Source organism: Hyperoodon ampullatus (genome assembly GCF_949752795.1).
Source record: "Hyperoodon ampullatus genome assembly, chromosome: 4".
NCBI classification, from domain to species: domain Eukaryota; kingdom Metazoa; phylum Chordata; class Mammalia; order Artiodactyla; family Ziphiidae; genus Hyperoodon; species Hyperoodon ampullatus.
Genome location: NC_136917.1, coordinates 175,731,854 through 175,758,125, shown reverse-complemented (window position 1 = coordinate 175,758,125; position 26,272 = coordinate 175,731,854). Strand labels below are relative to the sequence as shown.

At 56.5% G+C, this 26,272-nt stretch overlaps 1 protein-coding gene across 3 annotated transcripts; it reads right to left on the bottom strand.

Moving 5' to 3' along the window:
- Positions 1 to 4,196: 4,196 nt before the first annotated feature.
- On the bottom strand, positions 4,197 to 26,215 carry BRD9 (bromodomain containing 9). Of its 3 annotated transcripts, none has more exons than XM_079702001.1 (16): positions 26,051 to 26,215; positions 25,177 to 25,391; positions 24,769 to 24,901; positions 22,937 to 22,997; positions 22,362 to 22,506; positions 20,336 to 20,446; positions 19,543 to 19,718; positions 18,224 to 18,356; positions 16,528 to 16,603; positions 15,267 to 15,362; positions 14,730 to 14,862; positions 12,831 to 12,942; positions 9,339 to 9,377; positions 8,155 to 8,254; positions 6,018 to 6,185; positions 4,197 to 4,955 (listed from the first exon to the last, which is right to left on the bottom strand). In XM_079702001.1, exons 1-16 carry the CDS (start codon positions 26,100 to 26,102, stop codon positions 4,855 to 4,857), a joined length of 1,851 nt encoding a protein of 616 aa, XP_079558127.1. In that variant the 5' UTR covers positions 26,103 to 26,215; the 3' UTR covers positions 4,197 to 4,854. The 3 variants fall into 3 exon arrangements, with proteins under 3 accessions (XP_079558127.1, XP_079558128.1, XP_079558129.1); XM_079702002.1 differs by having other exon boundaries at positions 19,543 to 19,658; XM_079702003.1 differs by having other exon boundaries at positions 19,543 to 19,655.
- Positions 26,216 to 26,272: the final 57 nt, after the last annotated feature.

Here is a 26,272-nt window from a genome sequence, read left to right as displayed (position 1 = left end):
TCGTCCCCTTAGATGACAGCAATGCCCCCAGTAAAAGGATACACTGTAGGCAATGTATCTCCACTCGGGTGGCAGGAAGGGAATGAAGATGCCAAAGGTGGTGAAGGTCAGGATCAGGAACACGATCCAGGTCACGACCTGAAAGCGGTGGATGGGCTGCGACCAGCCATTCACCCTGGACCGGCTGGGTGGCACAGTCTCCGTGCTCTTCCTGCACATGGTTCCTCGGAGGGTGAGCCTCGAGATCCTGGCACAGAACGCCATCTGCAAGGCAGGACGGGGCATGGCAGGCCATGTTCTCCTGCCCTCGTGGCCCGGGGACTCGGGGTGGGACCCACGGCCCAGCATTGCCCGGGGCCCCGGTGACATCACAGCTGCGGAAAACAGCTCTTGGGGGGGTGTGGCCCCCTGGATGAGGAACAAAGGGCACCCCTCGGCCCCCACCATGACCGCAGGGCGGGCAGCTCCCAGCCCCTCATGGCCTGGGGGCCACCTGCAGCAATGAGTCTGAGGGCTGGTTTATAGATGCACACGCCTCATCAGAAGACTCATGGGATATGGTGGACCCAGTGAGGAAAAGGTCCTCATCCCCGGGGAAACCGAGGGCGGGGCAGGAAAAGCCAACTTTAGCTGGTGTGATCACGTGACACTTTCATCCACCAGAAATCCTACACGTTTCCCCTGTGGCAGGAGAGGCCACATTTCCAGAGTCCTGTGTTTTTCCTTCCACAGGAACAGGCCCTCCAGGGGTGGGAGGGAAGCAGCCAGTCAGGTGGGCAGGGCCACTGGGAAAGGGAGGGACATGGCCAGGGAGGCTGTCGGGTGTTTGGGGGTGCTGGAGGAGGCAAGGATGTTAACGGCTGTTACAGGTGGAATGTTGAGGTTAGAAGGCCCCGTGCACGGCCTTCCTTGTCTCTTCAGGAAGAAATGCACAGAAAATACAGCTGATATTAATGTGTTACTCCGAGAAGAGACGGGAATGTTGAAAAATATTCTAAGACTCTTTTTTTCTGTGAGCTGTGACTTCCCCTTGGGGATTGTCCTAAGAGCAGGTTTCAGCTGCTGGCCACAGCTTTTGGTCATCTGCTCTGGCCCTCTGGATGTGACGCCACGTGGACATCGGGACACAGCAGCCCCGAGTTTGCGTGGGTTTCATGAGCATCTAATAGCACATCTGTACAACACAACCAAGGCACCAGGGGGTTCAGAACCCAGAAAGGCAGGCTTGGTATTGAAACATGATTCCCAGATGAAAGCATTCAGATGGAAGGGCCAACTAACAGAAAAGATGTTGCCAAAAATCAAACTCCAGTCACGTGCAAGGTCACATCAAGGGATTACTGCAGATCTTGAAACAGAGACGTGTGGAAGGGATAATTGTGAGAGCAAATTTAAGTGACACAGACACAATGTGTGTCTGTCAGGGTTTCCAGAAGAGGAAAAGGAAGAGGGCGTGAGAGAAACAAGAAAAGTGAAGCAATGTCCGCACTGCAAGGAGACTGAAGACTAAATTATCCTCCAAGAACCAGACAGTGGAAAGAAGAAGACATCTACGGTGGTGAAAATGCGAGCTTCCAGGACACAGAGTCCTACAGGTGTCCCGGAAGAAGAAACAATGACATTACCTATGACATGATGTAACTGGCATTTATCAAGTTCAAGTGCTGAGTCTTCTGTCCTGAGATGGACCAGCCAGCCTGTCACTGAAGGTGAGACAGGGCAAGCCCCCAGGAGGCTTGGAGACTCAAGCGCACCCACTCACCTTTTCCCAGAGGTCTTCTGAAAAGATTTACTCCATCAGACCTGAGAGTCACCCTGACACCCCGGGCACTTCAAGTTCAGAATGCAGGGCCGAGCGGGTGGGTCTTCAGTGAAAGCCGGAGCCCACGGTGCTGGCCGCGCGGACACCCGCCAGCCCGTCAGCAGGCCCGCCATGTGGTGGCGCGAGGTGGCGCCCGGGTCCCCCCGACCCTGACCCAGGGCCCCCTGCACACAGACCTGGCAACTGTGGCCTAAGTCCTTCCTCTCCAGGACCTGCGCTGGGACGTCGGGATCAGCTGGGTTGTTCCGAACAAGAGGACCTGGGGGAGGAGAGAGCTGACGGGGTGGAGGGGCCACGGCCCACGCTCGTCCTGCGTCTCTCCTCGTGAGCCGCGCCCTGCGGCCTGAGCCCCGCCTCCCCGCGCGGCCCAGGGGACACGCGGGGTGACGAGGGCCATGCAGGGCTGCGAGCACGCGTCATCCGTGGGACGTTCACGCGGGGCCAAGCCCTCCGCCCCGAGACGGGACTGTCCCCACCTTCCTGTCAGGCTCCACCTCCCACCGCAGCCTTGGCTTGTCCTGCCAGCTCCTCTGCGTTCAGCCCTCTGCCAGGCGCCTGGTCCCCCGTCGCCACGGCCACCGGAACCCCGCCGGTCGCTAGGCGACAGGCTCTCCTGCCCCAACTGTCCTGAGACGCAGCTCCACACTGCTGCTGCACGCGGACACACAGCACACGCCACACACGCAGGCACGCACACACACCACACACACACATACACACCACACATACACGCACACCACACAAACACATACACCACACACATACACACAGACAAAACACACAATCCGCACATGCCACAGACACATGCCACAAATACAGACACACACCACACACACACACACACACACACCACATCACACACGCCACACAGACACACAGCACATAGCACACACACCACTCACCACAGCTGCACACACTCTCAGGTTTCTGGGCTCGTTTCTCACTGCTCAGTGTTTTCCAGGCTATTTCCTGGGCCGGGGCCCTGGGGCCATCTTGTGCCCCTGCCCACCCTGGTAACAGCCGCCTTCTCCCTCCGTGCCCTGTCCTGGTGCCACCTCCTCTGGGACATTCTGATTTCACTATAGGGCAGACCGCTGGTGTTGGGCTCAGGAAATTAGCCCTTTGGGGCATGATGGTGCCTGGGTCCACTTTTTGCCCCATTTTGGTTCCTGCATCTTGTTTTCCAGCCTCCCTGGGGCTCCAGAGTCTGTGTTTGGTGCTGGGATGACCCGTAAGGTCATTGTCACCTCCAGGCCCCCGACACGACCATGGCCAAGATTCACAGGCCGTGGTCGCCATGGAAGCAGGGGGGTCCCAGATCTCCTAACGTGTCCGCAGTGCGGACAGAGCCCCTCCCCAACCCCGTCCCCCATCTGTTCCCACCCCATCCACACTGCCCCCACCCCATCCCCACCCCGTCCCCGTCCTCCCCGGAACAGGGCATCGGGCTGGCTGCACGCTGCGTCCTGAGCCAACCATGACCTCTGTGAGCACGTTTCCTGACCGTCCCCCAGCACAGATCCTGGCAGCTTCTGGACCCGTGTGTCTTGCCCGCGTCCCACGTGGTCCTGGATTCCCTGCAGACGGAGGGGCGAAGCACCCACCTTCCCCGCAGCCAGCTGCGCAGCCAGAACACACTCTCCTCACCCCTCTCCCGGTTCCCAGGTCCTGGATGAGCGGGAATGCACGGTGCCTCTCGCTCAGCGCAAGCCCACGTGAGGGGAGCCGGGTCTCGTGGCAGCACCCAAGGCGCGACACAAGGCCGGGGCCCCGCCGCCGGGACGCATCACCAGATCTAGGGGAGGGGCAGGCGGCACAGGGGCGGGACCGAGAGACCCTCAGGAGGGACCCTCACCACCGCGCCTGAGCCTGGAGAACTTCAGCCCTCGGTGGAAAGGCGGTGGGCTCAGCTCTCGCTGGGGGAGGCCAGGGCGTCCATTACAACCTCGTCCTCACACGTGACCCGGGAGCCGAGACTCCAGCAGCCACAGCTGCTCCTGACCCCTCGCCTGTGAGATGCCTTGTGCTGCCCTTTCCCCAGTGCTCTCGGGGATCCTCGTCTGTCCAGACAGCGAGGCAGCCAGCCCCGCTCCCTGGCCTCTCGGCCACACACCTCCCCCAGGCCTGACCCTGCCCCGGGAGGAAACGGAGGCTCCGGTTTTACGTTTCACGGCGAGGGAACAGGAAACTGTGCGGGTATGGGTGTGACCCTGGACGTCACTGCGGTGCCAAGAACCGGGCCAGATGCGGAGGAGACCGCAGGAGACGGGGCTAGGAAGAAGGAATGCCACCCAGCTCGCATGACAAGGGTTTTTACTAAGTCACGCAAAAGGGGACACCTAGCAGTGCTGTAAATAACTAAGCGTAACGACACTCTTTGTGTATCTTTTTATTAAGATCTGTATTTACATTTTGCAAATACAAACAGGCATCCAGTAAACACATCCAGAACAGAGTGTTTTCAGACACTTAACCCTTCGCCATGGCCAGCAGGACAGGCCAGTTGTCAGCAGGGGGCGCCCCTCTCAGCACAAGGCTCAGAGAACGGGGGACGCTGCCCTCACTCCCAGCCCCCACGCGGCCCCCGCCATGACCCGCCTGGGAAACGTGGGGACGTGGGGCACGGGCGGGGCGGGAACGTGTAGGATGCCCCAGGGAACAGAGACGGACGCACCCACGTCTGCCTCCCAAGGGCTTCTCCCGTAGGACGCGGGGCAGACAGGTGCGCCCACACAGGCACAGAGGAGAACTTCACCGCCACCGAGAAGCTCAGAGACAGACCACACCAGCTTCCCAGCATCTGGTCACACACCCTTTATGAGTGATCTCCAGCTCTTCAGGACCCACAGGGCTACCACAGAAACGTTGCATCCCAGTGCGGCTAACATGATAACAGACAAGTCACCACCTCCCCGGGGCTGCTTCCCGCACGCCAAAGGGGACAAAATGAAAGTTTTTGTCTCACGACAAAAACTCTGTACATGCAAATAAAAGCTTACAAAATAAGAAACCACCAAAGGCCACCTCCAGGGCTAGCTCTTCGTGGAGGCTGCGGGCTCTGGGGACTGAAGAAACTCGTACGGGTCGTGGGTCCCCTCGGGCTGCTCCCCAGCACTGAGGCGAGAAGGGCTTCCTGCAATCACGGGAGAGAAGGGACGTGTCACCCCAGGGTCTGCCACATTGTGTGCAGCTCAGGACCCTCCTTCAGGGGCATCGCTGCTCCATGGGACAACTTTAAAAGCTACAAATGCATGCGTGCTGAATACGAATGTCCACGTGGCTGCAGTCAGCTGAGCCTGGGCCTCAGCCCTGAGCAGTGGCTCCCAGGCTCCCACAGATGGGCCACCCGATGGCCCCAGAAAGGGGGCCCCGAGCCTCCATGCAGCAGGGCTGCTGCTTCTGCAGGAAGGAAGGCTCCTCGGCCGGGGGTCCTCAGACAATCCCAGCCTCCGGAGGAGCCCCAGTGTCACCCTGAGTCCACCAGGACCTTGGGGTCCTCATATCTGGAGCTGCCCCAAGGTCACCTGGAACCTCCTTCACATGCCTTTATCACAAGGTTAACAGGACCAAAATGCTGGTCCTCACAACAGTCTTAGCCAAACCTCTGCAGGTGATCACTCATTTCCCCCTCCCCCGAATGCCAAGATTTGTTACATTGAAAGAGTAACTCAGGGTCTGTATCTGGGAACTAAAAAGGCAGCATGAGGACTAATCCAGCACATTCAAGGAGCCAGGAGACACCCTGTCCGGGCGCGGTCCCGATCCACCCACCCACCCTCACTGGTTCAACAGGGGACTCCCAGGCCAAGCAAGGTCCTGTGCACTCCCCACACGAGGGTCCTGCAGGAACACACTTGTCCACACGCTGCCTCAGGACCAGAAGCAGGAACAGCAGAAAGAAAGCAACGTTCCCAATCCCTCACCCTGGAGGCTGGCAGGTCCTCGGCCCGGGGCTCCTCCTGACACAGGACCTGCAGCACCTTCCGGCCCAAAGCCCCCAAATCCCTAGACTGAGTCCCATCCAAACCCTTCACCTCAGTGCAGCTGCCTGACCCGGGAATCCCAGGGGACAGGGGCCTGGGGAGGCAGCGGGGCCCACGGAGCCCCGTGGGCCTGGACCCGGCCCTGCACGTGCCCTGGCCTCCCAGGGTCTTTCCGGCCGCGACCCACACCACTCCGCACGAGGCGGCCTCACCCAGGTGGTGCTGGTCCCTGTCAGAGGCGTTGGACAGGGAGCTGAGGTTGGAGGACGGCCGGGAGCCCCCACGCTCTGCCTGCGCCTCCTGCAGGTCCTGAAGGAGCTTCGTGGTCTCATCCAGGCTCAGGTGGCCGTCGTCGTGGTCCAGCTCCTTCTTCACTTTCCCTGCACACACGGGACGATGGCATGTGGGGCAGGCCGGCCAGCGCGTCCATCCGCAGCCACGCCCTCGGGTCACCACGCGCACAAGGACGACAGCCGCCTGGCCGAGCCGGCCCTGTGCCAGCGTGAGGTGGCCTCTTGGGGGGTCAAGAGCCACACACGTGCTGTGGTCACCTGTGGCCCAGGCCCCCGGCAGGGCGCGGCCTAATGGTGGGACGACGTTCGCCCTGCACTGACCCGGCTCTGCACCCTAAGATGGCCTAAGGAAAACCTGGACAGGGCCCGACGCTCCAATCTGCCTAACGACCACCAGAACAGCGCCCGGCACGTGCAAAGGCACGGACTAAATACAGCGCATCCGACCCACCACGACCAGGCAGGCAGAGAAACAGGGACACGCAGCGCCACCGGGGGGAGCCCTGCAAATGAGATGCGGGGACAGCGATTAGGAGCACACACCACGTGTTCATAAGGCAAAGGACACGTGCCCGGAGGCAAGAAGGGGACGGTGCAGGACAAGCTTCTGGGGTGACGAGGACGGCGCCACGGCGAGCCCAGGAGACTGACAGGCCGGCAGCAGGAAGGGCGCCCAGTGCCCCCAGGACTCTGTCCGCCACGGCCCGAAACCAAGCAGAGAAAAGACCACAGGCAAACGGGCAGAACTGGGCTCAGGAGAGTGCTGAAGAACTACAGCCAGACCCCCCCCATTCAGTAAGAACGCCAAACCCCCAGGCCCAACGAGGAAACGCAAACCTAAAGGAGAACAAACCAGGGCTGCCGTAACCAAACTACCAAAAACAGGTAAAATGGAGAAAACCGTAGACTCCGCGGGAGGAAAAAGAGCAGCTGGTCAGAAGGCCAGACCGGCCCGTGGCTGGGTCCCACCACCCGAGTGACCGAGGGGTCGCGGTGCCAGACCATCTGTGCCACAGTGTGCTTTGTCCTGGGCCCCTGCCTTCCTGCTGGGAGTCCGGGACCTGGGGCTGGGCCACGCAGAGGGTGCCGGTCGTCCCAGCCCCAGCCGGGGGCCCGCGGGGAGGGCGCTGGCAGCTGCTGCCGGGCCTCCCGCAGCAACCCCCCCCGGGCCCCTCCCCTGTAGGGATCCTGGACTTTGTCTTTTCGCTGTAATGAGCCGTGAGTACGACCACCACCTGCCGAGTCCTGGGGTCCTAAGGAATCACATCTGGGGGTGGTCCTGGGGACCCCTGAACCGCTGGGAAACCAGAAAACAGCCAGATGGCAGGCTGGAACACAATCCTATCCACAACTGTGTTGAACACCAAGGGTCTGAAGCGCTTCAACCAGAAGGCAGGGCCTGCCAGGCTGCGTGACGGAGTGCGGCCTGCCTGACACCCTTCAAGACGCGGTGACGAGGTCCACTTCCAACAGCAGGTGGGGGCCCGGACTCGGCCCCCGACCTCAGGCCAGGCCATTCTTGCTGGGGCTCTTCTGGGGCTTCAGGGCCATCAGCAGCACCTCCGGCCTCTGTCTATTTGAGGCCAGAAGCACCAGGTCCCAAGTGTGAGGCCAAAGACGTCTCCAGAGGCTGCCCCAGGTCCCCTGGGGGAACTGCCCTGGGCGAGATCACCGAGGGGACGCATAGCACGTCCAGCAGGTCTGAAGGGGGAGGGGAGATGCACCACGAAAACCACTGGCCACGAGGGACTGGGAGGGCCTCGTCAGCACCCAAGAGCCGAGGGGAGCACAGAGGCATCCATCTTCCCCGACGGGGCCAGCCCAGTGGGCACACATGGACGACGGTGGTGAGCACACCGATGCACAAACCGGGGGCGGGACCCCAGCAGACGATTCCCAAGGATGGGGCCTGAGGTCAGACAGGAGAGCCGGGCGAGCCCCATTTGGAGTCACCTGGGGGGGTCCTGAGGATGGGGGTCTTCATCGTGTGGCCAATGGGCAGGGCCGAGCCACCCTCCTGGGGGGCAGGGTACACACAGCGCCCAGCACAACCTACCCAGACAGCCGAGTACAGAGATGTCCAGAGAGACGTCCGAATAGGACTTCATGGCCATGAAGTCCAGGGTGGAGCCACCATCCCCGAGAGGGTCCCCTGCCTGCAGGAGACAAGCAACGTGAGACAGGAAAGGAGAGGCAGCTGACACGGATGTAACGGCCTGTCAGCCATGGGGAGGCCAGGCCTGTCGCATCGTGTCCACCCCGAGAAGCCCACGCCGCAGCCCAGGGGTGAGCTCCCAGAGGATGCCTGTACCTGGACCAGCAATGAAGGCTGCCGGTCTCTGGGGACCTACAGGCACTGAGGGGGCCTGAGAGAGACCCAAGACCTGAAGGGCCAGGCTACCTTCCAGGAACTTAACAGGTAACGTGGCAGATTCCAGAGCAGCGCACTCTCTTTCCTTCTCTGGGCTGACCCACGGAGGCCCTGCTGCGGGCCAGAGTGGGCGGGTCCCTGCCCAAGGTGGCCTGCAGCCCATCCCAACTCCTCACAGACTGTGCGAGGCTGGCACCCAACGCCACACGTGTCTGTGTAATCCAGACAGAGACCCGAGCAGAACCCTGGTTGCCCCGTGCACCCGGGGGAGATGCCCTCGGCACCCTCTCCAATTCTGCCCATCCAAGGGCCCCCACCTGACAGGCACCTGACGCTCTGCCCTGGGTGGGCTCCCCAGTCACCAAGGCCAGGTGACCCCTGCAGTCCAGGCCCCCATACCCTGCCCAGAGTCCTGGCACCTCTGCCCACATGGCCGTGTGCAAAGCTGGGGGCCACAAGTGCTCCAAGTCACCCCAGGGCAGGATGAGGAAACCATGGCCGGACCGCAGCAGAGCGTTTCCTCAGAGTGCCTGCCCCCGCACTGGCGAGGCCCCGGGACGCCCCAGCTGACAGCACGTGCCCACCCGCGAGCCCACCTTCTGGGAGGGCTGGAAGACCCCTGCTCACCCTGTGGGCCGCCCCGCCAGCCCGTGAATCCCTCTGTCCAATTTGGAGGAATGTGCTGTGCCCACACCCTCAGCCCAGTCATCACAGTCGGGCTGGGGGGACCACCACTTAAGATTCCTCATCAGCAACGTAGCCAGTTTCTAAATAAAATATCTCAACCATCCCATTTCAAAGGCCAAACACAACTGTCCTCGCGGGAACCCAAACGATTAGGTTTCTACTAACTTGTCCACGAGACGCACCTTTACTTCATCCAGAGGCTTCGTCGGAACGCTTCTCCTCTGCAAAGCAAAAGAGACAAGAACCAGTGTTCCACAGAACCACTCATCCAGTCGCCCACGCGTGAGGTGGACGCGGCTCATCCGCTGCTCCGAGCTGGCCCTCATGGGGTCATGCTGCACTGTGAATCACACGGCCCGCGGGTCACAGCCAGCACGAGGCCGCCACTCACCCTGTGGGGCCCGGCTCACGAGACCACCCTGGGGTGAGGTGGACACCAAGGAGAGCACCCCAACCTGCGTCTGCATCCCCGGGGGCAGAACACCAAAGAGGAAGGTCAGACTTTGGAAAAACAGCCAGTGGTTTAACCTGGAAGACGGTTTAACCCAGGAGGTAGAGAGATCCAGAGACTAGCTGGATCCCGACAGAGCAGGACGCCTGTGGTGCCACCACCCTCGCAGGGATGGGGCCACAGGCCAGGCACCCTTCTCTCTGGCCTGCTCAGCGCCAGGGGAGGGCGTACACCTGACCACCCCTGTGACCACCACTCTGACCACAGCACAAAGGATGCGCTGAGCCGTGTCCTGTGATCTGGCAGGAGCACTGTCTGAAGCTACCCTAGTTCTGTGGATGAACCTAGAAACAGCTACTCAGCCTGCACGCTCTCCATCTGCGATCTTTTGCTCAAGATGATGTTTCTGAGATGCACTTGTGTTAAAAGCTTCACGACTTTTAAGTAGAAAAATAAATACTGCCATTATTTTAACATCTGTTTCCTCACATAAACTTCTGCTGACATATACATTTCATTATTGGATGTTATTTATGCTGTGGCACATCTGAAATTATGCCACTCTGAACACAGTTCACATTCAGAAAATTGATCAAACCGTTCTTGCCTCCTTTGTCATAAATTGGCCAGAAGTGGGTGGGTTTATTTCTGGGCTCTCTATTCTGTTCCACCGATCTGTGTGTCTGTTTTTGTGCCAATACCACACTGTTTTGATTACTCTAGCTTTGTAGTACAGTCTAAAGTCTGGCAGTGTGGTACCTCCAGCTATTCTGTCTCAAGATTGCTTTGGCTATTCGGGGTCTTTCGTGTTTCCGTATCAATTTTAAAATTATTTGTTCCAGTTTTGTGAAAAATGCCACTGGTATTTTGATAGGGATTGCACTGAATCTGTGGACTGCCTCGGATAGCATGGCCCTTTTAACAATATTACTTCTTCCAATGCAAGAAAAGACAGTCTCTTCAACAAGTGGTGCTGGGACAACTGGACAGCTACATGTAAAAGAATGAAATTAGAACATTACCTAACACCATATACAAAAATAAACTCAAAATGGATTGAAGACCTAAGTGTAAGACCAGAAACCATAAAACTCCCAGAAAAAAACACAGGCAGAACATTCTGATATAAATCGTAGCAATATTTTTGTTTTTGGATCTATCTCCTAAAGCAAAGGAAATAAAAGCAAAAACAAACAAATGAGACCTAATTAAACTTAAAAGCTTTTGCATAGCAAAGGAAACTATAAACAAAACAAAAAAACAACCTACTGAATGGGAGAAAATATTTGCAAATGATATGGCCAATAGGGGTTAATATTCCAAATACATAAATAGCTCATACAACTCAACATCAGAAAAACAACCCACCCAATTAAAAAATGGGCAGAAGAACTAAACAGACATCTCTCCAAAGAAGACACACAGACGGCCAACAGGCACATGAAAAGATGCTCAACATTGCTAATCATCAGGGAAATGCAAATCAAAACCGAAATGAGCTATTACCTCACACCTGTCGGAGTGGCTGTCATCAAATAACAAATGCTGGAGAGGGCGTGGAGAAAAGGGAACCCTCCTACACTGTTGGTGGGAATGTACATTGGTGCAGCCACTATGGAAAAACAGTATGGAGATTTCTCAAAAAAACTAAAAACATAACTACCATGTGATCTAGCAATTCCACTTCTGGGTATATATCCAAAATATATACTAATTTGAAAAGATACATGCACTCCAATGTTCACAGAAGATTATTTATGTTTGCCAAGACATGGAAGCAACCTAAGTGTCCATCAACAGATGAATAGATAAGAAAGATGTGGTGTATATGGGTGCGTGCGTGTGTGTGTGTATATATATATATATATATACATATATACATACACACACACACACACACACACATATATACATACAATGAAGTACTATTTACCCATAAAATAGAATGAAATTTTGCAACTGGCAATAACATGGATGGACTTGGAGGGTTTTATGCTACGTGAGATAAGTCAGACAAAGAAACACAAATACTGTGTGTGATCACTTATATTTGTAACCTAAACAACACAAGAAACCAGTGAATACAGCAAACAAGAAGCAGACTCACAGACACAGAGAACAAACTAGTGGTAACCAGTGGGGCGAAGGAAGGGGGGAGGGGCAAGATAGGGGAGTAAGAAGTGCAAACTACTCTGCACAAGTAAGCTACAAGAATGTATTGTGCAACACGGGGAACAGAGCCAATGCTTTATAAGAACTAGAAATGGAATAGAAACTTTAAAAATTGTGAATCACTATACTGTACACCTGAAACTGACGTAACGCTGCACATCAACTATACTCCAATTACAAAATGGTAAAGAAATAAAAGCACAATCTAGACTTCACACACAAAAAAGAAAAAAGATATTTGAAGAAACAAAGGCTGAAAATATTCCAAGTTCGATGAAAACTATACACTGAGAAGCCCAAGAAGCTCAACAAATGTTAAGCAGAATAAATACAAGGAAAAGCACACGAAGAAACACCAAAAGTAAACGGATATAAGTCAGTTATAAAGACCATAATTTTCAAGTATCTACAGCAGCAGGCAGCACTTTTTCTCCAAATGGCTGGAGAGCAAATATCTGAGGCTTTGCGGTCACACACGGTCTGTAGCACGTTTTTCTTTTTTTCTTTTTTTTCTTAAATCTTCAAAAACTGTAAAAAACATTATTAGCTTATGGGCCAAAATTTGCCAATCCTTGATCTTGACCAAAAAAGACACATTACAAATGGAAAACAAAGATAAAAATGACTGCAGACACTTCCTCAGAAACAAAGCAAGTAAGACATCGTTTTAAGTAGAGGCTAAAACGTCACCCTGTAATTCCACACCAGGAAGATGACTTTCAAAAATGAAGGAAAACGAAGACACTTTTCAGATAAAGAAAAAGCTGAGTAAATTCACAGCCAGCAAATCTGTCCTTTAAGAAACTTCAAAGCAAAGTTTTCAGGACGAAGGAAAGTGACAGCAGATGAAAGAAATGTAGGTCTAGAGAGTGATGGAGAATACGTGCTAGACAGAGAGGAACTCCGTAAGTTTCTCTGAAAGATAATTGACTAAAGTAAAAACAAAGAATAAATAATAACCAGTGGGGGAGAAACAGCCACCGATCACCTAAAAACAGCACATCCCCTAGCGCCCAGTCTGGCGGGCACAGGGGTGGCCCAGTGCGCCCACCTGCCTCAGCTGGAAGAGCATCCGCGAGTGGTCTCCGCCCGTGATCTGGTCCAGGAGGTCATCCACCAGCTTCTTGCTGTAGCTCCCGGCATCCTTCACAAACTCCTGCAGGCTGGGAGGGGCCGCGAGAGAACAGGCTGGAAGCCACCCTCCGTTCCCACTCCCCATCCTGGCTGCACGCCCCTCAGACATCCCCCCACGGGACAGGCTCTCCCTGAGCGCTGCAGCCCTCCAGGTGCAGCGGTCTGGGGAGCGGACAACAGCTTCATCAGAGCTGCCCATGACCCAGAAAAGTTAAAGAGCAACGTGAAGAACACGTATCCACATCCCGACATACCTCACGCTAGCTTTCACGAGAGCAGCACGCTCCTATCTGCGCGTTTTGGATTTAGAAACACAGGGAGCCTGAGGAAGAGTGTGCTGCGGAGGGCTCCACGCTGGGGAGCGGGGGGGCAGGTACGGGAGCAAGACTCCCCACGTGCACCTTGAGTGTCATTTGATTTCTGGACCGTGTGAATGCTTGAAAATCCAAAATAAGACTAAACAGCAAATTTGGAAAGGCGTCCAGGAACAGAACCCACAGCCCAAGCACAGAGCCAGGCAAAGTCCCAGAAGGGGCCCCGGACCGCAAAGGCCCTCACGTGGGGAGGGGAGGGCTGCGGGCCTGGAGGGTCTCCACCAGGAGCCTTGGGCTGGGGAGCGCTGAGCAGCAGCTCTCCCGGGGGCCCGGGAGTGCCCAGGGGAAGGGGCGCTGCAACCGCGAAGGGCGCGGCCTGCTTCCTGGGCTGTTCAGGCGGCCCGGGACCCGTAGGCCTTCCAGGAGCTCGTGGAAGGTCACATATTGAGCTCATATATTGAGCTCGCCGGGGGCGAGCTCGTGCCGGCTGCACTTGCTGCCTGAACCACGGGGCGTGGAGTGGTGCCCCCAAAGCTGAGCTGAGGAGCGGGCCACCGCTCGGGACACGAGCCTCCCACCTGCAGCGTCCTCCCTGCGTCTTTACCGTCACTTCTCTGTTTGCACAAAATCCAGGGTTAGGTATTCATTTACTGTGTTAGGGGCTAACTGCTTTCTTGTGTAATCTTCAAAAATATTCCATATTCTCTTTGAAATAAAACAAAGGTCTGATATGGGAAGACTCTATTTCTCAGAGACTAGCAAAATCGTTACTTTCCCCATAGAAAACCACTAAAATTCTAAAAGAATGATCCACTTTTACTTTGTCTCAGAAAACAAAAAATACAAAAACAGCCCTATAGAAATGCAGTACTCTATCACTAATTTTAACATCACATTTTAACTACAGCTGGGGCTGAACCGCGTTCCCCAAACTCACACGTTGAGGCCCTGAGCCCCCAAACCTCAGAACGTGACTATATTTTGAGATGCGGCCTTTAAAGGTGATTAAGTTAAAACCAGGTCTTTAGGGGGGGCCTAACCTTGGTGTCCCCAGAGGAAGGGAGCTCAGGACACAGACACGCAGAGGGAAGTCGGGGGAGGGTGCGGGGGACAGCTGTCTGCCCGTCGGCGAGAGAGGCCGCGGGAGGAGCTGCCCTGCCCGCACCTGCACCTCGGCTCCCGCCTCCAGGACTGGAGGCCGTGAGTGTGTGCTATACGGGCCGCTTTGTTCTGGTGGCTGGAGACGTCACGCAGCCACGAGACCCTCTTCAGGACAGCCGCGACGCCGGCTCTCCCTGACGGCGCACGGCCGTCCCACACATGGGATCCCGTGGCCCCGGCTTGGACCGTCATCACCTCCCAATCCCGACCGACCGAGTGACCCGAGCTTCAGGGCCGCCTGCGGTGGCCGCGGAGGTCTACTGGAAACAAGCCGCCCCGCTGCCGTGGCCGGCACACGGCCCCCACCCCGGCCCTGCCCGCAAGGCGGCCGCACCGCCCACCTCAGCGCGCACTGCACACCCGTCTCGTCTCCGTAGGCCGAGTACAGCAGCTCCACCTCGTCGCACTTCAAGTCCCCGAACACTGAGTTGTTGTGCGTGGACAGGGCGGTGCTGGCGCCGGACAGGAAGGTGACTGGGGGGGGCGGGGCGGCGTCAGGGCTGCGGGCCACGCCACGCCCACGCCGCATCCTCCAAGGATGGGGAGGTCACGGAGGAGCCGCACAAACCAGAGGGCCCAGCGTGAGCCCCACGCGCCCTCCCGCCCTTCGCGCAGGGTCCCCGCTGCAGTCTAGCGACCCCTCCGATGGATGAAGCGTGACAGCTTGTTGAAGGAAATGTAAATCGCACACGCAGGCCCCGCCCCCCCAGCGGCAGAGGCGGCTCCTGCCCACCTGCCCACCTGCCCGATGGGCTCCTGAGTCCCAGCACCTGCCCTGTAAGATGAGGTCCTTCCCGGGACCTGCCCTGTAAGATGAGGCTCCTGGCCGGGCCCGGACGCGGCGTCCACGCGGTGAGCTGGGGCCCCGGGGCGCTCACCTCTGTTCCTCCGCTCCTCCCTGAAGCCCAGCGCGGTGAAGCCAGGCAGCAGCTTGCTGGACAGCGCGCTCAGGTCCACCGGGTGGGTCTCCTCCTCTGCAAGGGGACCAGGGCCGTGAGCAGGTGACCCCGGAGCCCCCAACCCCAGGCAGCATTGGGTGCACGCAGGAGGGCGGGCCCAGGGGCTCCCCGTGCCTGTCTACAGCCGACCTGCCAAGCCGGCTGCCTTTCCCTCATGTCAGCTGCACCGTGATCTCACCTTGGTGCCCCCGCAGCTCTCATGACGACAGGCCAGCGGTCTGCCCACCACAGGACAACATAACCTTCCCAAACCCATGCTACCACTCACCACCTCCAAGAGACCTCGGGCCACGTGTCAAAAGAGCAACAGAGCAGCCTGAGGGCAGTCCCTCCGCTGAATTCTCCCTTCAAGTTGCCCAGTGGCCTGAGCAGGACCCTTCACATCCCCAACCTGAACCTCAGTCGCGTGCTCTCTAAGTGTCGACTAGCTCGCCTGTGCTCTTCCGGCGAGAACGTTAGGATCCCCTCCAGCTGAAGGTCAAAGGCGGTGGTCAACGCGTGTCCCCCTTGTCCATCAGAGGACACCGAGTGGCCCTGCTCATCTTGGCGGTGGCGGGGAAGCACCGAGGGGCATGCTGGGCCGTGAGAGCCGTCCCACATCCACGCAGATGAGAACAAGGGGAGTCTTTCACCTGCTGTGTGTGTGTGACAAGCCTTTGAAATACTTTTCCAGAAGATGGAAAAGTGTAGGAGTACTTTAAAGACCACAGCCGTGACCATACAGGCTGGATGGACCCTCCCTTCAAGGAAGCTCATGCCTCCTTCGAAAGCTTCCCTGATGCAATCGCCAAACAGGCCGTGTGGGGCAGACGCCCGCCTCGTTCTAGCTTCGAGGGCGGGCAGAGCTCAGTGCCCCAGTTCCAACAAAGGAGGCTCAGCTGGGCCGTGAGGCAAACCCAGCTCCCAGGGCTTTGCTGCAGCTTTGGGGAGTGCGACCCAAAGCGCCTGGGGCTTGGGGGCCCTTGGTCCGAAAGGTCTGACCAGCATCTCCGGCCCTGCTGGACGGCCGCCGGTGGTCCACTGACCACATTTGCATCCCGCTGTGTGGGAGACCGGACATGCCTTTATCTACACTTCACCACAGCATCGTTACCAGGGAAAAGGGGCATCTCGGGCAGGCTGTGAGGTGCAAGGTCACCGAACGGGACAGAGGTGAGGCGAGCGCATGTGAGCCACCCACCGTCTGTGTCCGGCTCAGCCGTGTTGACCACGCTGTAGAGCAGGCTCCCGTCCCCGTTCTTCTTCAGGTAGCCCATCTGCAAGGAAGCACGCCTGAGCACCCGCTCTCCGGATGGCCCTGGCTCCCTGGCCCAGGGCTCCACCGAGGCACCAACAGAACAAAGGCCTCCAAGGACGGCCTGAATCCTAAAAGGCCACGAAGTTACTTGTTTCCCCGTGAACAAATGACCACGTGCACACATGTGCGATCGAAGAACTTCTGGGACGGGCTCCTTGGGACCCCTTCCAAACAGGAGCTTTGAAGACAGAGAACGAACCCTAGAAACAGCCTGTTCCAGCAGTCAGAGGCCCGAGCAAAGCGAGCTAGGTCGGGGCCTGGTCAAGGAGACCAGAGATCCACCTCTGACACCTGTGGGAACTCATCTCCGTTTGAAAACCAGCCTGCGCACAAGAGCAGCCCCTGCACAGGCTGTCGGGAGGGCCCAGGAAGGGGAGGCTGCCGTGTGGCTCCGTGTGTGCGAGGGGTCCAGCGTCCGAGCAGGGTGAGCAGGGCACGGGGTAGAGGGGGATGGAGAGGCGATGTGAGTTGGGTTTCTCACAGTGTAACTATGAAACTGTAAGGGGGAAAAGCAAAGCAGACCCACTGGTGTTGGACGGAACTGAAGGTTTCAGTGTGAAAACTCGGTGTTCAGTGAACGTAAACACGGACGTCATACAGGCTGTACGGACGGACGGGGCCTTCCTAGCTTTGTCCACCAGGGCCCAGGTCTAGGTCTGGGAACCAGGGCTCCTTGGAGAAATGCTGACTCCAGGGCTGAAAGGCCACAGGAGTGCAGACAAGCGAGCTCAACAGAAAGAACTATCACGTGAGCCACACGGGCAACTTCAAACTTTCTAGAAGGCACACTGGAAATAAAAAACTGGTGGCGTAAAATGTAACGTATTTCATATAATCCGACACATCCAAATTGTTACCACTTCAAACTTCTTTACGTAAAATGTAAATTCCAACACGTTTCGCAGACTTAGTACAAAAAAAAAAAAAAAAAGTAAAGCTGTAATAAGTCTTTACACAGACTGCACGTTGAAATAAAATTTTAGACGTTATCAGGTCAAACTAAACACTAGGGTTAATTTCATCTGTATCCTCGCTAATACAACTACTAGGAAATTTAAAGCCGCACACGTGTGTCATTCACCCTATTTCTATTGGATGCACGGATGGAGAACACCTTGTGTGTCAGAGAAAAGGTGCTCAGAGGAGGGCAGGGCCCCCTCGTGAGGACCAGCAGCCCTCTGCACAGGCTCACACCTGGGTCACACCCACGAGGGACTGCAGGGGCACACAGACACGTGAGCACACAGGGGAAAGGATTCACCTACAGCGGAGAGTCCTGGACGGCTTGGCCTCGGTCCGGGGACAGAGGTTAGCGGCCCTGCTGGCAGGCGGCCCGCACACAACCACACCCCTCCTGTCCTTGAGGTGCCCTTGGAGTCCCTCCCTGCCCTCCGGGAGACCGGCCAGCAGGCTACCACGGCCAGTGGGGACGAGGAGCTGACCCCTCCGGTGACAACAGCACCGCCGGGACACCAGCGGGACTCCGACCACATGCTCGTAATGACCGGCTAACCTCTCGCTCTGGACGGCTGTGCCACTGTCCTGGCAGAAACACAGCCATCCTGTCCGGGAGTGCTACCTTGCCACCGGGGACCAGCCGGTTGATCCTGTCCCGGGCCTCGTCGGCTGCGTGCTCCACCAAGGCCAGGACGTGCTCCTCCGCGGTGCTGTCGGTCAGGCTGCAGGCATTTCCTTCCGGCTCGAACATGCAGCTACGAGGCAGAAACAGGCAGGAGTCAACGGGCCGCACGTGGGCACGCTCACCCCTCATCCCCACAGTCCGTCCCTCACGCCACGCCAGGGCGCAGCACAGGGCAGCGCGGAGCGCACTGTAACTTCCTTCCTTCTACTTCCGACGCTTCGGCTAAGACGAGAAAGTACGAGCCAAGCAGACGCTCCACGTTTCTTGTGTCTCGCCTCCACGTTTCGGTCACTTTAAGAGCAACAGCAGCCTCACGGGTTCGTGCCACTCGAGGCGCCAGCAGAAAAAATGACAACCCCACGCGGGGCTGGGGCGCTGGCAGTGAGCTTGGGCTGGAGAGCGGCCCACCAGGACCCGGGGCGCCTAAGACCGCAGAGGCGGAGCAAGAGCGGACTGCCAGCGCCCGAGGGAGGCGCCCCCCACCCCCTCCCGGTGGAAGGCTCTAGAAGCAGAGGCGCCGAGCCCCTGCACAGAACTGTGGGACTGGGGTGAGCCCTCCTGGGGGCTCTCGAGCCCACAGAAGGCCCTCGCTCACAGCTACCGGCACGGGGAGCCCGCCCTCACGCAGCTGTCTGCCCAAAGCAGCACACCGGTGCCGAGCCTGCAACGGGCAAGCCCAGGTCGCCAATGCGCGTTCTACCCAAGAGGGCATGTCTTGGGAGTGAAGGGTCAACAAATATTCACACAGAGCATGAGTGTGGGAATAGCAGTGACTGGTCAGCAGTGGACACCGCAGAGCCAAACAGCTGGGCCTGGCAAGCCACACCTGGGACAGAGCGTGTGTGTGGCCGGCCGGCCGGCCGGCGGGGGTCCATCAGGGTGACAGTGACTCTTTTCCAGGACAAGTCACTGTGCACTGGCACACGGAGAGTGTGGGTCACAGAGCAGAGAGCCGCGCCCCTCACAACTGACCCCGGGGCTCAGGGTCTTCTGACACTCCCAGCACCCACCGCGGCCACCTCATTCCCGAGGTGGACAGGGGAGAAGGGTCACCTCCCTCTGAACACAGGGTCCGGGGCCTGTCCCAGCTGCCTTGAAAGCCCGGGGGCTACAAACATGGCCCTCGGCTTCCAAAGAGCACACTCTCCCGCCAGCAATGCGGGCAGCCTGTCCACAGCAGCTGCGCAGACCCACGAGGCCCGGCTCGTCACCCGCTCCCCACAGAGCCCCGGCCCCCAAGGCGGGTGGCCCTTTACCTGATGACTTCTCTACTCGGCCTTTTGGATTTCTTGGCAGTTTCTACTTGTACGGGCACAACTTCAGGAACAGGCTCCTCGACGGCTGTATCTTCGTTGCCCAAAAGAGCTGCCTGCTGAGAAAAATCCATGTCCTGCATAAACGACATGCTGCGCTTCAAAGCTAACAGCCGCTCCTAGAATCAGAAAGGACAGAGCAGCAGGGACTTTACCTCTCCCTCCGGCCAAGGCACCATGACGATGGGATGGGATGGGTGGCCACAGCCTCACCTGGCCTAACAGCTAAGCTGCCACGGGGTGCGGCACCAAAGGGCGTGCCAATTGGCCGGGAGTGGTCAGAGCCAGCGGGGATGCACCTCACCTATGGGCTTGTCAGGCCCAAGGCACTGGTCCTGGACGCATGACGCATGCAGCCTGGCTCACAGGAGAGGTCGGGGAAGCCACCTGGGATGCCCGGGATGGCTGTCTGGATTCAGAGAGGCAACCACGTAAAACAAGCCCGCGACGCAGGCTGCGACCCAGTGAGACCAACAGATCCGGAACTCTGCGCCAACCCTACGCGAGGCCCTGCAGCTGGGGTGGGAGCGGAGGGCAGAGAGCGCCTGCAGGAGAAGGGCGTGGGGAGGATGGCTGGCTGGGGGGGCTACCCTAGAGCAGAGGGCCCACGCCGTGGCCAGGGGCGGATGGATGGAAGCGTGCCGGTCACTGTGAGCTTCTGCTTAGGCACGAGGGCCGTGGAGGAGGAGGGCGCTCACAGCCGCGGCTCCTCGCTCGCTGTTAGGGGGGCCCTTACTTTGCTCATCATCTTAAAGCCCGCGTGCAGGATCTTCTTGGCTAACTTGTAGTACACGGTTTCCGGTCTGTTGTATGTCATTGCATTATCACACATCAGTTTGAAATCTGCCTGAAAAGAGAAAAGAATTCATCAAGTTTGAAACGCCACAGATAACAACAAAGAGTTGAGATTTCTATCCAAAGAGGCCAGAAGTGGCTGAAAACAGAGCGGAAAACAATCTGGCTCTTCAATTCAAAGAGTAATCTTTGTTAATTTATAGGAACTTTGACAGGTTATTTTCCACTACGGATTACTATTAAGATACTGGGCATATAGTTCCCCGTTCTATGTAGTAAGTCCTTGTTGCCCATCTGTTCTTTATATATGATAGTCTGTAACCGTTAGTCCCAAAGTCCAAATTTATGCTCCCGCCCATGCCTTTCCCCTTTGGTAACTGTATGTTTGTTTTCTATGCCTGTGAGTCTGTTTCTGTCTTGTATACAGATTGTTACATTGTTTACATTCCACAAGTGATGTCGTATAACATTTGTCTTTATCTGACATACTTCACTAAGTATGACCATCTCTAGGTTGCTGCAAATGGTAATATTTCATTCTTTTTTACGGCTGAGTAATTAAAGCATAATTTTTTAAAACTCTGAGAAATCTTCATAATTGTTCATTGATCTTTACTTGTATGAAAAATACCCCAGTGAGAAGCTTGCCAAAGTGTGTAACTTCTTTCTGAACGTAATACACACATTTCACAGGAGTAAAATGCTGCTTCCCTCTGCTTCCTCCCTGACCCACCCTATTCCCTCTCTTTGGAAGGAACTCAGACATTAATAGGAACAAAAACCAACAACCAGTTCTTTTAAGCAAAAGCAGAGGGACGAACTGAGAGGTGGGCAAGTCTTCTATCTCTGGGAGTTTTCCATAGGATTTAAAATTCTGTCTACAGACAGTGACTCTAGTACCATTAGAAAAACACTTTCCCCTAAAATAAAGAAGAGCCTTTTAGTGAAAAACTTACAATAAAAGTAAATGCTTTGAAATATCAGCATTTTACCACCTAGCCAAATTCCTTAGGGTACACCTGTCACAGGTGAGTCAGACCTCAGGATGGACAACGACTGCTCACGTAGCGTGTGCCACCTGGAGTCCTTACCAAGTCACTGTGCCAGTACCCCCAGGGCTGGGACCGAGGCCGTAAAGTCCCTCTGTCACAAGTCCCAACTGTGACAGGTTCAGAACACTCTCTGGAGGACATGTCTTGGCTTTGTCACTGCGTGAGTGACCAGATTCGAGGCCTGCAGGTAGACAGGTCGCGACTCTAGGACGTGGATCTTTATTAACCACCTGCCTGCAGGACTAGTGCCTGACCTTCCTATGAAAACTTCCCTTTTCTCCCACCCTCCCTTTCGTCTGTTGTGCTGTTTCTGCAGGTCAGCAAACCCTTTCAGTAAGGTCTCCAGTAAATAAAAACAGAAAAGCCAAGCTTTTCCAAAGTTAACAGAACCTAAGAAACCTAATGCCTTTTTCTAAGTGACACTGTCAATGTTGTCAAGCATTTGTTTTGATCTCCCCCGAATGTGAAAGCCAATGAGCAACTTTCCCCTTTCACAGCCAGTGCTGAGAAACAGGGAGTTAGGAACAGAGTGCTGGGGAGACATAAAGATCTATTATCCTAAAAACGTTAAACTCCCGGTCATTAAGATAAGGACAATTATGTTTCTAAAAACACCCACTCTGGAGCCAGAGGCCACAGCGAACCCATCCTCGCCTGACCCAACACGTCCGTTTACGCCAAAACAGTAACTTAAAAAAGAAACATGTCTACTGGCACGCAACATACAGGCCAGCTTCTAGGCCAAAATACTGAGAAAAGTACAACCAACCCCTATGTTGGCGAAACGTCAACCCAACACAGAAACACCCACGAACACTTGGAACTGGAAACAACCTAAGATGTATGAAGTGTCTACTGGACATGAAGACACATGGAGCCTCCGAACAGTTACTTCAGGAGCTGAAATGAATTTACCTTAAATTCCGTGACCGACTTGTATTCATTAGCTACAATTTTGTCTTTCATCGTGCCAAAATCCATCGGGTGTTTTATTATCATTGAGTATCCAGGAGCGATTGCATCCGTGACAGGAAAAGCAAAAAATCCATGAGGATCTTTTCTGAAAACACAAACATCTTTACTTAAACTGGAAAAACCCTGAAACCTAAATTTCTAAACAAAACCCCTCACAGTTAAAAATCTGATACAATTAACCAGATTTTGTTTCTTAAAAATAACAAATAAAATTTATGCTCTTTACAATTGTGGTATTTTGGATACACTGAAAATTCCAAAACTACCATCCCGGCTCCTGCCATGACTCTACATCAGGGTGTCTGACAACTGGTGTGGACGCAGAGGAGACGAAGGAGGTGTTCTCGAGCCCTCCCAGCTCTTCTCCCACGTGGCAGTGCCCCACCGCCCCAACTGAGCGTTACCCAGTGAAGGTGAAGTGCCTGCTTCACAGGTGATGGGGTGAGGCAAGAACACCAGAGAGAGGAGACACCTCACATGTCCCCTAGCACAAACTCTTGAGAAAAGCTCTTTACCTCTGGAGCTGGCGGAGGAAATGCTCTAGTAGTTGCTGAATAGGCGTGCTCTCATTTTCAGCTGGCGATTTCAAAAGTAAAAAAATAAAATTGAAGAAAAGAATTTTGGTATCACTTCACCAGAAAGAAAACTCCAATTTCGTAATACTTATTTATCTATTTCTTTTTCTACAATGTTTTGGGTTCAAATGAGAACTGGATATAAAGATAAACAGGGGGCTTCCCTGGTGGCACAGTGGTTGGGAGTCCGCCTGCCGATGCAGGGGACATGGGTTCGTGCCCCGGTCCGGGAGGATCCCACATGCCGCGAAGCGGCTGGGCCCGTGAGCCATGGCCGCTGAGCCTGCGTGTCTGGAGCCTGTGCTCCGCAACGGGAGAGGCCACGACAGTGAGAGGGCCGCGTATCGCACAAAAGAAAAAAAAAAAAAAAGATAAGCAGACCCCGCAAAGCTCAGCAGGGTGAAAAAGGGCACCCGCAGCATTGGTCCTCTAAACCCCTCAGACTGCCAACACCCCTCTAAAAGAGTGATGCAGAGCCATCACCCTTCACCCTGTCCCCAGCCCCCATCACTCCTGGGCCTGGGACATTCCACACAAGGTATGAAGCAGCAGACGAAGGCTCTGGACATGGAAGCTGACCCTGGATGCACCGATATCGCTGTACTCGCTATCGTTTACGGGCCTAAACTTGTGGGCGCGCCTCTGTTTATGTGTAAAATGGGGATAAACATGAGGGTTCCTGTGAGGACCCCAACTGTCAACTACGTCTCTGGGCCCACAGCGTGAAAGACACGGTTTTCAGGGAACGTCAACGCAGATGTCGGTACAGGCTTCCTTCCACAAGAGTATGTATTAACTGGTCCTCCCTAGCTTTGTCCCCCAAGGCCCACAGCCAGCGCCCAGATCTGGCATTTTGAATGCTGTTCTCCACCAAGGAACCAGGGCTCCTTGGGGAAATGGCTCACTCCTGGGCTGAAGGGCAACACGAGTGAAGACCTGCGGGTCCCAAGAGTGACGCTCCTGAGAGTGATCAGGACAGGTCCAAGAGAATGTCATCTGATCACGAGCTTTTCAGGTATACCGGGGCAGGTGCGAAACGTATGACCTCCAACAGGTTGTCATGCAGATTAAGCTAGCAATTACTAGTAACTGTAGTAACTTCAGGCGCGTTCGTCTGCGGAACTGATGCTCTGTGCCTCACCTTCTCTGCTCCACAACAGGCCCAAGGGCCCTGAGTCCTACCTGTTCCCTACAGCAACGACTCCCGCAGGAGAGGGTGTTGCCAGGAAACAGCAACCCCGCACGTGCAATACAGTACCTCCCCCCGCCTGCCCCGACAAATCAAAGGTGGCCAGACCCCAAGCCAAGAAAGAAACACCTGCAGAACAAACCTGCCTCCAATTCAGTACCTCCCGACAACCTCTGAGGGAAGTGACCACACACAAATCAGAGGGTCCCGAGCACTCCAGAAGCCTTCCTCTGCTGGAGCCAGCATAGCTCCCAAGGGAGCTGATGTCCTGAACAACTGATGCCAGCACTAGCCTCCTCCCGTCTACGATGAGCTTCTCATTAGCTCCTGGGCTTTAAAAAAAAAAAAAAAAAAAAAAAAAAAAAGGCCAGGAGCAGTGGTGGGCCAAGCCCTGCTCTCGGAGTTCGGAGCGGACGGCAAGAACCTTAGGTCCATCCAGCTACTCTGTGTGAGGCCCTGGAAGAGAAAGTGCTGTTCCTTCCTTCCTATGCTTCTCCCAAGAGTGGAAGGGCAGATGCCAGCCACTAGTTCACAGCGACAAGCTCCAAAGCTCCAGGGCGTCTCTGAAAACGCCGCCACTTGCCTGGCTGTGTCCGGCACGCTCGGACAGGCCGGTCGGGGGGCGGCTCCACCTCCACCTTCTTCCCGGGATCAAAGTCGTCCGCCTCTCCCTCTGTGTCACAGTGTTCCTTTTCCCGTTTCCGCTTCTTCTCTTCCTGTGAGGCAGGGTCAAGGCAGCGAGAGCAATGAAGCGCTTGTTAACAGACCTCGCGCTCCTCAGGGAAAGCTAAGAGAGAAAAGCCCTCTTCCAGAGCCCCTTCTTACGCCAACACCACCCTTCAAAGACCCGCCCCCCACGGGCCAGACAAGAAACGATGCGGAGCAACCGACCCCGGCACGGTGCGCCCTGCGAGAAACAGAGCATCCCTTCCCGAGGCCAGGAAGCCCTTGCTCCACCCGCCCCCCAGGGGTTTCGGCCGCCCTCGCTCACCTTTCGCTTCCTCCTTTCTTCATCGTCAAGGTGCTTCTCCTTCTCCGACTTTTTCTTTTTCTTCTTCTTCTTCTCCTTGTGCCTCTCTCGCTCGTGGTCTGACCTGTCATCGTAGTAACTGGAGTCGTGGCCGGACCCCGAGAGCTCTGTCACTTCACTTCCTCCAACCTTGAGCACCAGCTTCAGGGGCTTCTCCAAAGGCTTGTCTGTATAGTCTGTGGACACGCAGGCAGCCTTCACCGTGTGTGCTCAGGGCGCTCAGAGGCGCATACTGCTGCCCTGTCGGCAGCATAGCGGGCCCAGGGTGGGGTGTCACGGGGAGGACACAGAGGCCCAGGAAGGTGGGGGGATCGGCTGAGCTCAGGTGGACGGCCGGGGAATGCCAAAACCAACAGCGAAAGATGCTGCTGGGCACAAAGACAGGTGGGGTGCTCCATCCCCCTCGTCCACAGTCATTCTCGGGGGGGGCTGCACGGAGATCTCTGGGTCACTGTCAGGGGGCAGGAGCCAGACCACGTCTGGGGCCCAGGCGCCCAACCCCCTACCCCCAGGTCCTGGCCCGTGGTCATCCCCTTCCTGTCCGGCAGCAGCCCCCGTGCGGCGTCCCTGACACCGGGACCAGGGGCTGCCGGACCAGGGCACAGGCGGGAAAGGCGGGAGAAGACCTCGGGAAATACGGACGAAGAACCACAGAGGCGCTCAGCGCTTCTCTCCAGGATGCGGCCAGAGCTAGACGGACGCTTGAGAGGCGCGGCCCCGAGACCCTCGCCGGCGCGCCCCGGACCCCCGCTCTCGTCCCCGGGATCCCCGCCGCCTGGAACGCCCGCCCCCCCGTCCGCCCTCCCGTCGTCACAAAACGCGTCCGCCGCCTCACCCTCGTACGACGAGCGCCACTCGGCCTTATGCTTCTTGTGCTTCTTGCCCATGGCGACGGCGCCGAGGACAGCAGCGAGCCCTGCCGCACCGTGGCCGCCGAGCCCCCGCCCCGGTTCTCCGCCCGCCTCGCCGCGGAGCTTGTGGGATCGCGCCGGAAGCGGGCGCCGAGACCGGAAGTGACCCGTCCGCCGGCGCCGGCGCTTCCGGGTCAGGGGGCGGG